Source organism: Sceloporus undulatus, chromosome 11 (assembly GCF_019175285.1).
Source record: "Sceloporus undulatus isolate JIND9_A2432 ecotype Alabama chromosome 11, SceUnd_v1.1, whole genome shotgun sequence".
NCBI lineage: Eukaryota > Metazoa > Chordata > Lepidosauria > Squamata > Phrynosomatidae > Sceloporus > Sceloporus undulatus.
In genome coordinates, this window is record NC_056532.1 from 9910875 (window position 1) to 9923900 (window position 13026).

A 13026-nucleotide genomic window follows, 5' to 3' on the forward strand; every position below is an offset into this window, starting at 1 on the left:
TCCCTCGATTGCCTAAACAAGCTCAGCCACACTTCATTTGGCTGCCAAATTGCTAAAATTGCCGTTTTCCCTCTTCGCACACACACACACACACACACACATATACATACATGCCTGGCTTCTTCCTCGGAGAGACCCGACAAGTCTTCCCAGGCATAATCTACCCTTTAATTTACTAATGAAAGCTGTCAAGCTTCTCGTTGGAACTGTCAAAGGAACTTCCTGACAGAGCTGTCAACCCAAGCCTAAGTTGCATTTGGCGTAATGTTTCCCGTCACGAGAAGGATGTCGGGTCTGTCAAGGGCTGTTGACAGTGCATAAAGCATCACCTTTACTAGGAATATCCCCTTTCTTGTCTGCTTTGATTTTTCCTTTTTCTTTTCGATGCGCAAAGGCTCATGTGTGTCAGAAGCAGGCACAAGGGACCTCAGCGTCATCTCGTCTCGAAAATAAAAGGGACATGAACTCGCGCCTTACGGTTACAGGAATGACTACAATGGCTTTTTTTGTGGCTTTTCTTTTGCTCAGTGCCTCGCAACAACATGGTGCAGCACCGCTTTTGGATTCCAAGATGGCAGAGAAAGAGAGGACCTCACAGAGCAACACAGCTGTGGTTTTCATGCTAGAACCAAGCGTCTACTCAAGGCTAGGGTCAAGTGCTTGTGGCCCCACAAATATTCACTGGACTGTTACACCCATCATCCATCATCTCAGGGTATTCCAGATCTGGCTGATTGGAGTTTTGTTGCTGTTCTGTGCCTTCAAGTTGTTTCTGATTTATGGAGACCCTAAGGCAACCCTATCATGGGGCTTTTTTGGCAAGGCTGGTTCAGATGAGGTTTGCACTGCCTTCCCCTGAGACTCAGAGAGTGGCAACCCAATGGACTTCATGGCTAAACTGGGAATTGAACCCTGGTCTTCAGAGTCACAGCCCAACACTCAAGGCACTACGCTAGAGCTGCAGTCCTGTAATACCTGGAGGACCACACCCTTGCTCTAGCAAACCCAAGAGCATTTGGAAGGTTAACATTTTCTACCTTTAGGCATTTTGACACCGTGACACTTAAATGGCCTCCTCTTTTCTTCCCATACCATATGAAATATTAGCGAATTACATTTCACAGGCAGTGGCCGAGACTGCCGAAAACATCCTACTTACACGCTGAAGATATCCATCTCCCCCATCAGGTTAATCCTTTCCATGAGGCTGGTGTCCACTTTCTCTTTGAGTTTTTCCTCAAGCTGTTGGGAGCAAAAGAAGATGCAACAATGAGATGTTCCCCATCAAATTCAACAGATGCCAAAATGACAATACCTAGGAAGATGGAAAAAGTGTTGGGCTAGGGCTCTGGGAGATGAGGGTTTGAATTCCTGCTCAGCCATGGAAACCCAGCACCCTCCAGATACGCTGGACTCCAGCGTCCATCGTCCTCACCCAACATAACCCCACTGAGCTATGCCTCCATTGCAAAACAGTGGTGGTTGTGTTGCAACAAAAGTGGCTTCCCTCTGTTGTTTCTCTCCAACTTACTCACAGGATAACCCTAGGCTTTACCTGTTGAGTTGTCGCCAAACAATACTCTGCCGTGCTGAGGATGCTACAGATCAGGCAGAGCTCTTCCAGAGTGAACTTGGCCACTTCCGAGCCTTCTTTCTCTTTCAGCAAACTGGTGATGGTCAGCCCACCTCCGCCACTGCTGGTCCTGGGGAAAGGAGAAAGAATTACCCATCACCAGTCCGAAGTCTGGATTTACCGGCACAAACCAGCCCCACGCACAACAATAACCAAGCATGACAATCCCATGAACTTCCAGTTCAATGCAATGAAGACTTTTTGAGACGGCTGCTATCCTAGGATTCAAACCATTCTACTACAGATTTGGGGATCAGCTTGGGAAAAGGAACATATGGAGACTGGCAGAGTTGTGCAGGTTTTATATCACTTTAACTGTTGTGGATCCATCCCACAGAATCCTGGGACTTTGAGAAGGACCATAACTCATGGCTCATTGCAAAAGATGATGAATACTTGGTAAAATGGAAACAGTAGGAGAAGAAGACTGCATTAAGAGTTGGGTAGACACAACCAAGGAAGCCATGACTGCTTTGAGTCTGCAAGACCTAAGAAGGGCAAAATGATTCAGGGTCTTGGAGGTGTTGCATTCGTACGTCGAACCCAACTAGTTGGAAATCGCAGCAACAATGAAATAGCTAACTAAACAGCGGTGGTGGCGATGAGCTAAAAACTCACTTGGGCAGGTTTCCCGAGAGGATCTTCCGGGCGTATTCTCGGAGGTACTTCTGGAAGATGGTGGTCAAGGCTATCATGGGCTCCCCGGTGCTGAGCTGCGAACACTGGACCATACATTTCTTGTAGTAGACAAAGAGGTCGGCACAACTGGGCAGGACGGCCCCTCCTTCGTCCATGTTTGGCTTGGGAGGACCCTGGGCTTTGAAATCCCCTACGAAGCGGTCGATCAGCTCGCTCAAATTTCTGAAAAAGTCAATAATAAAGAGGGAGTATTAATCACTTTCATGGGAAAACATGGTCCTTTAGATAACTTGGACCTCAGCCATACAGGCCTCCATAGGTCATCATCAACATAGTGTTTGGAAACAGACTGGCAGCCGATGGAGCTGTTGCAACTGTGTGCTCCCTTTAGCAAACCCAGGTTAGCAATCTGGCCGCAGCTATTTGGACCAGTTGATGTTTCCAAACATTCTTCAAAGGCAACCTCACATGGAGAAATTGGTTGATTTTATTCCCATTTCAAGTGACAACGGTGATTTTCAGGAACTGAATACTGCATCCGAACTCACGTCTTGTGGGTTTTCTCTACTGCCAAAGAAACAAAGCCCTGAGCGTAATCCCACACAAGGCTTTGTAGAAAATTAAGAAAGAACTATTATTCAGTAGTGTTTCCCAAGAATAAAATATCTGTAAACACAGGGATGGGCAAATGCAGGATGTCAAGAGATCTGCTTTCTGCCTTTGAAACCTGCCAAGAGGCCTGGAGATCTGGGGGCAAAAGAGAATTGACCGGACATCAAATTCTAATTTTGAAAAATAGATATTTTCTGATACAGAACATTGCAACCTAACTAAAGATGAAATGCCATCCAGGAAAGAATGACCATTCTGGGAATCTGGAGGGGATCAAGGGCAACATAAGCAGTTTCGGTGGCCACGTGGGATATGTTTTGTCTACTTCTGTTGTAAAGAAATCCCAATGACTTGTAACTCCCAAAAGATCCCAAGCAATGATCCAAAGTTAAAATAAGTTAAAAAACTAAAGGACAAGCAACTTGTTCATTACTCACTTGTCCTGGGATTCAATGTACACGTAGAGATGGGGCTCGAAGCACTTGGAAATGATGCCATGGAACGGATTATCCGGAACCTTTGGCTTTTTGGGCTAGGAGGAAACAAGAGATGTCAAGATCTTTCGGTAACAACACAACACACTTCCCGAAACCCATGACAGTTAATTCCAGTCACAGGGAAAAAAAAAGTTCTCACTCGTTTGGGGGAAAGATTTATTGACATCTTCCGATGTCCAACCGACTTACCTTGTCAATATCGGTCTTTTCTGACAGGACTTCATCCGCCTCCAGTGTGGTCTCATCTTCCAAGAAAGGGTTGGTGGAGGCTAAAGGCGATTCAGCCTTTTTCTGGTAAGAGAAAACAGAAGACTGTTCAGCAGAAAAGACAATCCAGGAATAGGGAGGTTAAGAGTACTTGCAAGCTTTTCCCAATCTCTCAACTGGAAAGGGTGTTGCAATACATCCAGAAACCCCACCAAGAAAATGGAACAACCACAAAAATGTGGGCAACTCACCTTCTGAACCAACAATTGTGGCTTTTTACTAACAAAATTACAAAGCATCATCTGAGGAAGTAGACCGAAGCCTACGAAAACTCATCCTCCAACTTCTTTATTTCATTTAGTTTCAGAGGTGCTGCAAGATCTCTTTACATGCAAAAAAAAAATTAAGGTGTTTTGCGCATAGAAATCTTCACATGCGGTCATGTACGCTACGCTGGGGGGATGCTGGACTGCAGACTGTGCATATGAACACAGAAGACATGTTGGATCCAAACTTGCAAATCAAACCTCCGCATTTTTTCGCCAACGGCATGGAAAGAATATTTGAAAATATTTAAGTAACGTAACAAAAAATGGGTTGCGTACAAGTGGAAAAACCTTGACAGGGAGGGGCTGGAAGGATGAGAACCTTTAAGTTTGGGACATACTTAATAATAATAATAATAATAATAATAATAATAATACTTCACCTCTCCCTATGGATCGAGGCAGGTTACAATAAAAAAATACTTCATGTGAAAAATGCACTTGTTTTTTGTGTGTGCAGGAAATAGCATTTTCTGCATGGAACACAAGCTTCCTGCGCAGAGGACACAACTTTCTGCACAGGAACGTTTCCCCAAAATTATCGTTTTCATTGCAAGAAAGGAAAAACAGTCCTGCATTTTGTTTTGACACCACACAGGTCCCTATCGGCAAACAATCCAGTTTTCAAGGATGATCTCAAAGCAAAGAAAAACATGTTGAAATTATTCCTTCTTGGCTGTGGGACGACACAGAATCATATGATTCTACGATTCTATGATTTACAAACATTGGATTCCCATTTGCAAGGGAATATGTCCACTTCGTTCGCTCAGCAGAAGCCAGCAAAGTCAGAGAATAAATCTGAATGAACTTCAGAACCTAATGGAGACAAAATCTCCCTTAAGAAATGATGCTCACCACCACGGTGTCAGTGAGAGTACAGCCGGAGAAGCGTTTGGATAGAAGACCTTCGAAGTTGGTCGTCCTCTGGATGGCGAACAAAAGAAGCTTCACTTCGATCTCCCTCGCTCGGGTGCGCATGATCTTCGCAAGCTCCGACCTGAGGTGCGTGAAGGAAGAGAAGAAAGGTAGGAAACTAATGGCCTGAACAGACAGGACAAAATAAAGCTACTTCGGGTCACTTTGGAGGTATGCTGTTTAAATGACAAACACATCTTAAGAGGCCAGAAGCTGCGCCAAAGCTGTGCTCTAGTCCTTAGGCCTGGAGCGTGGCTTTGGCGCGGCTTCTAGCCTCTTAGGACACATGCAGCATTTAAACAGCATACCTTCAAAGTGATCCAAAGCAGCTTTATTTTGTCTGTTCGGGCCCTAAGTTAGGCCTCACTCAGCCTTTAACCAGATCTTATTTCAACATCAAGCACAGTAACCCCACATCCCAAAATCCGTAATGCTCAAGTCCCATTAAATACAGTGGCATAATAAAATGATGTCCCTTATATAAAAAGGACAAAATCAAATTTTCTTTTTGGGAATTTATATTTTTTGGAAGCAGTGGATGGTTGAATTCGTGTATAAAGAATCAGTGGATACAGAAGGCCAACTGTAAATACACTCTAAGTATAACAGCAACTCTTTTTATGGCCTGTACCTGTTGTTGGTTGACTTTTTAAAAGGGGGGCTTCAGGTAAAGACACCCCTCCACTCCACCACCCCAAAGTTAAGAGGACGAGGGATCAATACGATGGAGCTTCCCGGATCTGAGAAAGCGACTCACTCAACCACAAGCACTGTCCCCACCTTGTAATGTGGCAGAAGTCCACAGCAATGCGTTCTGTCATGCACCACTCCAGCGGAAACATGCGGCCATATTTCTCCTCGTAGTCCACCAACTGGCGTTTGATCCAAGCGTAACGGCGGTCAATTTTATCCAGCCAGGCCACCTGCAGGGAAACATGAATGGCGACATGACTCACGACGGAGGTTATGGTGCACCTTACAAATGCCACATTATCCCAAAATCTCCTAACGCCTGAGGCATCCAAGAGGTTGGCTCTTAAGAAGGATGAGTCCTCCTAAATCTCAGACCTTTCCAGGGTTCAAGTTGCCACCTCAAAGGTTCTCACCTGGCCCATGCAAGACACCAGAATCCATACAATCCTCAGAGCATCCTCTCCTCAACCCGCTTTGTTCTTTTATTCATGCACTCAACTGGGAAAGCAATGTGTATGGCAACTCCAGGACAAAACAGGTTTTGCCGTTTTATAATTTATAGGTGTACTTCAGTTACTGAGGTCGATGTGCTCCTGGGCATGACTCACTTCTTAGAAAATTTGGTACCGGAGGCCGAAATATAATGGAAAGACTAAGGATAGATTCCTACACCATGATAAAGGAGAGCCGGTCGACATGTTTCGGCAATTTCGTAATACAAAATGACCCAAATGCATGTGTGAAATGAAACAACCAGGTCAAGAAAGCCTTCTAGAGACCTCCGTATCCAGGGGCTTCTGCCAAAGTGCATCCAGGGATGCCTTTTTGTTTCACCAGCCTCCACTTTTCTTACGATTTCCATTTTGATGGCCAGACTTACAGATCTTTTTAATATGCCCAGTAATCCAACACCGAAGATCTGTGTTTATTTCACCAGCCCTCCTTCACAATTCTCCCAATGCTGGCAGTCCAAGACTGTCCAGCTAGACAGAGGATGAAAAGGGAAAGAAGGGCTGGGAAGTCATAGACTTGGTAAGAAAAAGCTTTGTGAAGTGGCGTATGCCTGTATTCATTTTTAAAGTTGCACTTTAAGACTAGAGATCCCCAACTTACATCTTGGTTTTCCTGGAAGAGCACCAGGTACTCGGAGAGGTGCTGCTTAATGAATTTCTTGATGATCTCCTGTTTGATTCGGGGGTCCAAGACATTGGCAACCAGGCACGCATCCCGGAGGACGTTGCTGGGTCCGCCAGCCCGCTACCAAGAGGAAGAAGGAAAAAGAAATGAACAGGTGAAAAATTCAAACATGGAAATCTATTGTATATTTATTTATTAGTAGTACTTATACCCCAGCGTTCACAAAGGCTCACAATAGCCTCTTCTCCTTCTCACTTTACCCTCACAACCACCACCTTGCAAGGTGGGCCAGATGAACAGTCTTAGCTATGCTGCGCTTGCTTTGATTTGTAAGCTGCTTTGAGTCCCAGTTTTGGAAAAGAGGCAGGGTATAAATAAAGATGATGAAGATGATGACAGAAGAGGAAGAGGAGGAGATGATGCAGGTGCATTAAATACAGACCTGGCTTCATCTCCGCCGCCGCATGCACAGCCGCATGGTTCATTTTCAGAAAAAGGACTTGTGCGAGCAAGAAAGAACTAGGATTTTAAAATGATTACTTAAATCAAAGAATACCTTTGTGCCTTGGGAAGGAAAGGCTTCTTCAAAGTCTGCCAAGATCTGTTGCCCCAGTTCGTTCTGGGCAGCCTTCACCCTACAAAGGAATGAACACAGAATTAAGTTAGTGTTTGGGGCAGCAATCTTCTGTGCCAAATTTTGCAACCTGGAGCAATTTCTGTGGAGCTACACCAAAAGAGAATTAAAAGCCTGCAGAATGACACTCAAGAACCAGGGCTGAGCGTCCTTTAGTCAAGTCTACCGTCGAGGAGAAATGAAGTCATACTTGAGCCCTATCTCCTAATTTGTTTACTGGAAGTATATTCTGCCTTTACCCCCGAATAGGACCTGGGGTGGCAAACAATACAACTACAATACAAACACATAGGCCTGTTCCAGACTGCCAAAATAAAGCTGCTTCGGGTCTCTTTGGAGATATGCTATTTAAATGATGCATGGGTCCTAAGAGTCCGGAGGTCGTGCCAAAGCCACACTCCATTCCTAAGCACTGGAGTGCAACTTTGGTGCAGCTTCTGGATTCTTAGGATGCACGCATCATTTAAACAGCATACCTCCAAAGAGACCCCAAGCAGCTTTATTTTGGCAGTCTGTAACAGGCCATAGTTCGTTCCAGATTGTACTATGCACTACTTTGGAAATCTTATACATTCTTCTACTATATACACTTTACAAGGGCTCTCTCATTTGCTCCTCTGCTGCGTAGCTGGTTGGCATACTGTATTTTGCACCCCACCTTTCTCTGTCCCCCAAAAGCTGCTGCTACTGTCAACTTTCAGGAGACGGACAATTTCTCTCTTACCGCTCTGAAAGCTGCCGGATCTGTGGGATTCCCATATACTTGTTGAAATGCTCCAGGACGTTGACAACGCCTTGCAGGAGGTTGGCGACTTCCCCGTATTGCCTCCTTCTGGTCATGGCCCTACAGCGATAGTCAAGATGGAGGAGAGAAGGATGGTTGGCATGACTGACTCCAGACAGAAGTCGTAATGTTCAAGTCCTCCCTTCCTCTCCACCTCGATGGTGCCCTTCAGATGTGTCCCATCCCTTTAATACCACCATTTGTCATCTGGATTGTATTGGTAACCCCAACTAAAATAGGCCTGTTGAATAATTTCTGAATGGTGAGTCAACCATTTGATAAATTGCATGGATTCCATGGGCCTGTTCTACCTGGGACTGAGAATTCAAGCCAATATCTGCTCAAGATTAAATTGCGGGACAAAAAAGAAAGAGCGTACTGCCAAAGGAAACAACAGTAAATATTAAACAGCCCATAGCTGAAATCTCAGCATTGCTGGGCACAGTCCGAAATATGCATTGGAGAGGAAAGTTTTGCCTCCTCCAAAAGATCACAGGGATGGTTAGACCTGCCAAACAATTTTGAGAATAAAATGAAAACAGTTGGGAAGGGGAATCTGGCAGCACCTGATTTATATTTTAGTATAGGTTTCTGTGGATATCAAATCATCTCAGATGATAAAGCGATATGAAAGCCATACATGACACATTTGAGGGAGTGGGATAGAACGTGTAGAAAGATGCAAATGGTAACCCCGGCCGTACATCTTGAAAGAGCTGTGTAAAGTGATACAGATTGGTTTTTATTGGTTTTGGGGGCTATGTGGCCATGTTCTAGAAGAGTTTATTCCTGACATTTCACCAGCATCTGTGGCTGGCATCTTCAGAGAAGATTCCCATTCCTCTCCTGGAGCTCTCTCTCAGCATTGTAATAGGATCTCATTTCTGCAGCAAGCAAACCGCAGGCACCCCATGACTGTTCAGTTGCCCATTCTCTGAAGATGCCAGCCACAGATGTGGCGAAACGTCAGGAATAAACTCTTTTAGAACATGGCCAAATAGCCCCCCAAACCCACAAAAAACTATGGATGCCGGTCATGAAAGCCTTCGACTTGACAGTGATCTCCCAGCAAAATGCCACCCCAACTTCTTTCTTTCACTTAGTCTCAAAGGCGCTACAAGATCTCTCTATGCTCCACAAAGCGCTTACTCCAAGGAATCCACTCCGCCGGCCAACATGTGGAGATGGTTGAGCGTCGTAATGGAGGTGGTCAGGTGGCGCTTGGCGTGGTCCAGCTGCTTGATGTCACGCGTGATTTCTTTAACCTGTCAAGATTTTTCCAACAAGGAGAATGTGATGAACACATTTTCAACAGACAAAGCACAACGTTCGAGGACACAGCCACATAGCCCGAAAAACCCACAAAAAACTATATTATTATTAGTTACTGGTTTGGCAGTCTCCCAGTTGTTACGAACTGGAGTCCTGGACCTATTATTATTAGACTTTATTTATATAGCGCTGATGATTTACATTTGCAAGGATTTGCATTCTACCCAAGAATCTAGGAACAGGTGAGATATTGCTGGGTAATGTGGCACCTTTCAAGCAGCGTTTTTGTAATCTATGCCAGGGTAATCCTCTCCATTTCATTCAAGTGTTTTGTCGCTCCGTTTGGAAACGTTCCCAGAGCACCTATCGCAGCAGGAACCACAACTGTTTTTTTCTTTTCCCAGCGGCACTGAATTTCCGCAAGTAGGTGCCGGAGATTGCCTAACGTTTTCCCTCGCTGTGTCTTTGATTCTTCTGCCCCCGCCACATCTACAATCCAAGCTTTAATTTCCTCAACCACAGTCATGTCTGGCACATTACGTTCCAATAGTTTCGTCGGTCTGAATCTTAAAAAACCCAGAGGGTTTTTATGTCAGTGTTTTTGACAACGTTTGGGGGGCTTACACTTACACTTCTATTTGCGGCACGGATGCCAATGTAGCCTTGCAGCCATTTTGTCATGACCCGTCTCATATTCGGTCTGAGCAATCTTGTTGTATGAACTGCATTATTATTACTATTACCGTTTCCTTGCGTCATTACTATTATGATCAGTTTCGCAGTCGACCAATTGTCGCCAACTTACCATCTGCTCTGATTTTTCCGCCTTGTCCTTGATGTCTTTAATTTTCCCAAAGAGCTGCTGGATGGCCTTTTGAGCTTCCTCAAGAGCCTGCAGGAACGAAAGAAAGGAGCAAGGGAGAAATTAAACTGAGTTTCCATCTCCAGGAGGAATCATGGCTTCAAACCCGCCTAGCCCAGATGGCATTGCCTCTTGCATAACAACAGCAACAGCCTACAACATTGGCTGCAAAGTTGGCACACCAAACAACAACAACATTGGCTTGCAAAAAACGCAAAACAAATACAATGCAAAATATCTATGCACACCAAGATACTGTGCAAATGTGACTAAAGCATCCACAGAATTAGAACCAACGCAAACATATCCATCAAAAAAGACCAGTGGAGTATATTATTAAAAGCCCTTTCCTTATAAATACACAGTGCAATTGTTTCAACTGGTGTTTGAATAAGGTAGTTTGGAGGTGAAATCAGAAGTGACTTGAAGGCACACAACAACCGCAAAAGAGGGAATCTCGGAAGATGTTGCTTTCTTGCCTGGTTCCATGGCAAGCAACACTTGCTGAAATGCCCTCTTCCACATAACCATGAAAGGTGCAGGAGCCCTGTCCGGTTTTCAAGCTGGCATCCTTACGTCTATTGCACCCAAGGGCAGCAAGACGCGTTTAAGGGTTGCAAGGACAAGCCAAGCATCCTCAAACCCAATGGAATATGTAGTGTGTGTGTAACTCAAGCCAAGGGGTCATCCCCCAAAATCTGCTGCCTGAGACAGATTCCTCCCTCCGCCGAATAGTACAGCTGGCCCTGCTAGAAAAGACCTTGCTAAACGCCTCGTGGCGCTCAGTTTTCACAGCTGCCAACAGTAAAGAAAGGAAACATCTCTCAACACTGCCATTTCCCCGCTATTTGAAATAATGCCCCACATTGTTCCATCCTGGCATGCCATGATCCCCAAATATTCGAGGACGAGGATGAAAAGTAGTTATTGTGCTTTTGTAGGGAAGGAGACTCGGAATCTCATCTGGCCTTTTAAACAGACAGAGGAATTAAGCTGGGAATCAAATTTATCATCGTTATCATTGTTATTATTAAAAATTAGGCTATTTTATTTTTATTTCAAGATATAGCTGTGTTAGTCTGTAAGAATCAGTAAGTAGAGAGATCTTGTAGCACCTTTGAGACTAGCTGAAATGAAGAAGTTGGCAGCATGAGTTTTCATAGACTTCAGTCTACTTCCTCAGGTGCATTTGCTCATGCTGCCAATTTCTTTCTTTCAGTGAGTCTCAAAGCTGCTACAAGATCTCTCCACATACTGTTTTTATTTTATTCTTTCATCATGGTTTTTCAAAAGAAAAGGAGATGCCCTGGACCACTTTCAGGAATGCTTTTGATCCAGAGTTAGTTGCAAAAGTTACCTTTTAAACACTGTACCTTGAGCTTGGGAAAGTGACTGGGTTTTTGTGACGTCAAAGGCTTTCGCGTCCAGCATCTGTAATGTTTTGTGGGGTTTTTGGGTTACGTGGCTACGTTCTGGACGAATTTATTCCTGACGTTTCACCAGCATCTGCGGTTGGCGTCTTCAGAGGTATCTGAAGATGCCTCCCAGAGATGCAGGCAAAATAGGCAGAAATTCTTCCAGAACACGGCCACTTAGTCCAAAAAACCCACAAAAAATGACTAGGTTTAACTTATAGCCCTGAAAAGTAACTCTTCAAAGCCGGTGACCCTTTATCTCTATAGTTCTGTAATTTGGAGAGTGGTTGTAACTCCAGTGATTTCTCTCAAAGGCCCCCAAAGAAGGCCTAATGTGGCCGAAACGCGTTGGGCTTTTTAAACACCGAACAAACGCTGAATAAACAGTTGAGCATCTTAGAGCATGTGGAGCTTGTCTCCTCTCTGTTTGCTGCAAGGGAGGAAAAGATTAACTTTTCCAAGACCTCCTCCTTTTCCAAGATCATAGTAGCTATTTTTCTGGTTGTCCGCAGCAAGTAAAACTCTCCTCCAAGGAACAAAGTGAGAAATCCCCCCCCCCCCAAATATCAAAGATGCTTGAACAAGCAAGACGACCAAATGGAAGCGAGAAAGCACCTTGAAGGGTTGGTACAAAAGTAGGGCCAGCTCCCATCCCCAACATCTGGACTAACCATCCGCAGGGAAAACAGCGGCGATGAAGATGGCAATCCAAAATAGCCAACGTCTGGACCAGTTGCGTCCCACCCTGGCTAGGAATGCTCTGCCAAAGTTTCATCCCCAGCAAAGAGGGTCATGAGCAAGACAGGTCCTTTGCAAGAAAGGAAAAACCTTCTGAGCAAGACCAAATAATCCCCCAAAACGCAATAATGCACCGCCGGAAAGTAGGGGAGCAAAGAAGAGGGAAGCTATTTGAAGGCCTTTTCTGCAAACTGGGAAGAAAATGCAAGTGTGGCGTCCTTTTAAAAAAGAGAAAGTCTCATGCTCTCCTTGGTGGACTCCAAATCCCATCCTGCTAGAGACGTTGGGGTTTGTAGTCCAACGAAACCAGGGGCAGCCTCGGCGGGCGTTGCTCTAGCGCGCCCAAAAAAGGGGCGAAGGAGGGAACACAGATCTCATTCTCAGGTTTTCATTGCATCCAAGGCTCCATAATTTGACTAGGGCTCACATCTCCGGCTAAACAATGTCTCTTTTCTTTGCAAAGGGGCGAAAGAGAGAAGATAAATTAAGGATTCAGGCCTCCGACCCAGAAATTCTTAATTAGGTTGTTAGAACAAACAGAGTATCTATTCTTCCCTCTCCAGTGGAAAGGGAAAAGGCATCGCAATGGTCATTTCAACAGGTTTTCCCTTTTTCCATCAGCCCCGGGGAGGAGGACGAATTCCACCGCAGCCTGAAAC

The 13026-nt window shown here is 44.8% G+C and overlaps 1 protein-coding gene across 2 annotated transcripts in view; it reads right to left on the bottom strand.

Moving 5' to 3' along the window:
• Positions 1-13026, bottom strand: part of VPS53 (VPS53 subunit of GARP complex) — a 42849-nt gene that overhangs the window by 9995 nt on the left and 19828 nt on the right. For both annotated transcript variants that reach the window (XM_042442649.1, XM_042442650.1), the window contains 12 exons: positions 10158-10244; positions 9230-9345; positions 8021-8140; positions 7219-7297; positions 6639-6782; positions 5613-5755; positions 4773-4914; positions 3571-3672; positions 3322-3416; positions 2252-2494; positions 1556-1703; positions 1160-1242 (listed from right to left, as the gene is read on the bottom strand). In XM_042442649.1, coding sequence (XP_042298583.1) covers positions 1160-1242; positions 1556-1703; positions 2252-2494; positions 3322-3416; positions 3571-3672; positions 4773-4914; positions 5613-5755; positions 6639-6782; positions 7219-7297; positions 8021-8140; positions 9230-9345; positions 10158-10244 — 1502 coding nt within the window. The remainder of the gene's footprint in view (positions 1-1159; positions 1243-1555; positions 1704-2251; positions 2495-3321; positions 3417-3570; positions 3673-4772; positions 4915-5612; positions 5756-6638; positions 6783-7218; positions 7298-8020; positions 8141-9229; positions 9346-10157; positions 10245-13026) is intronic.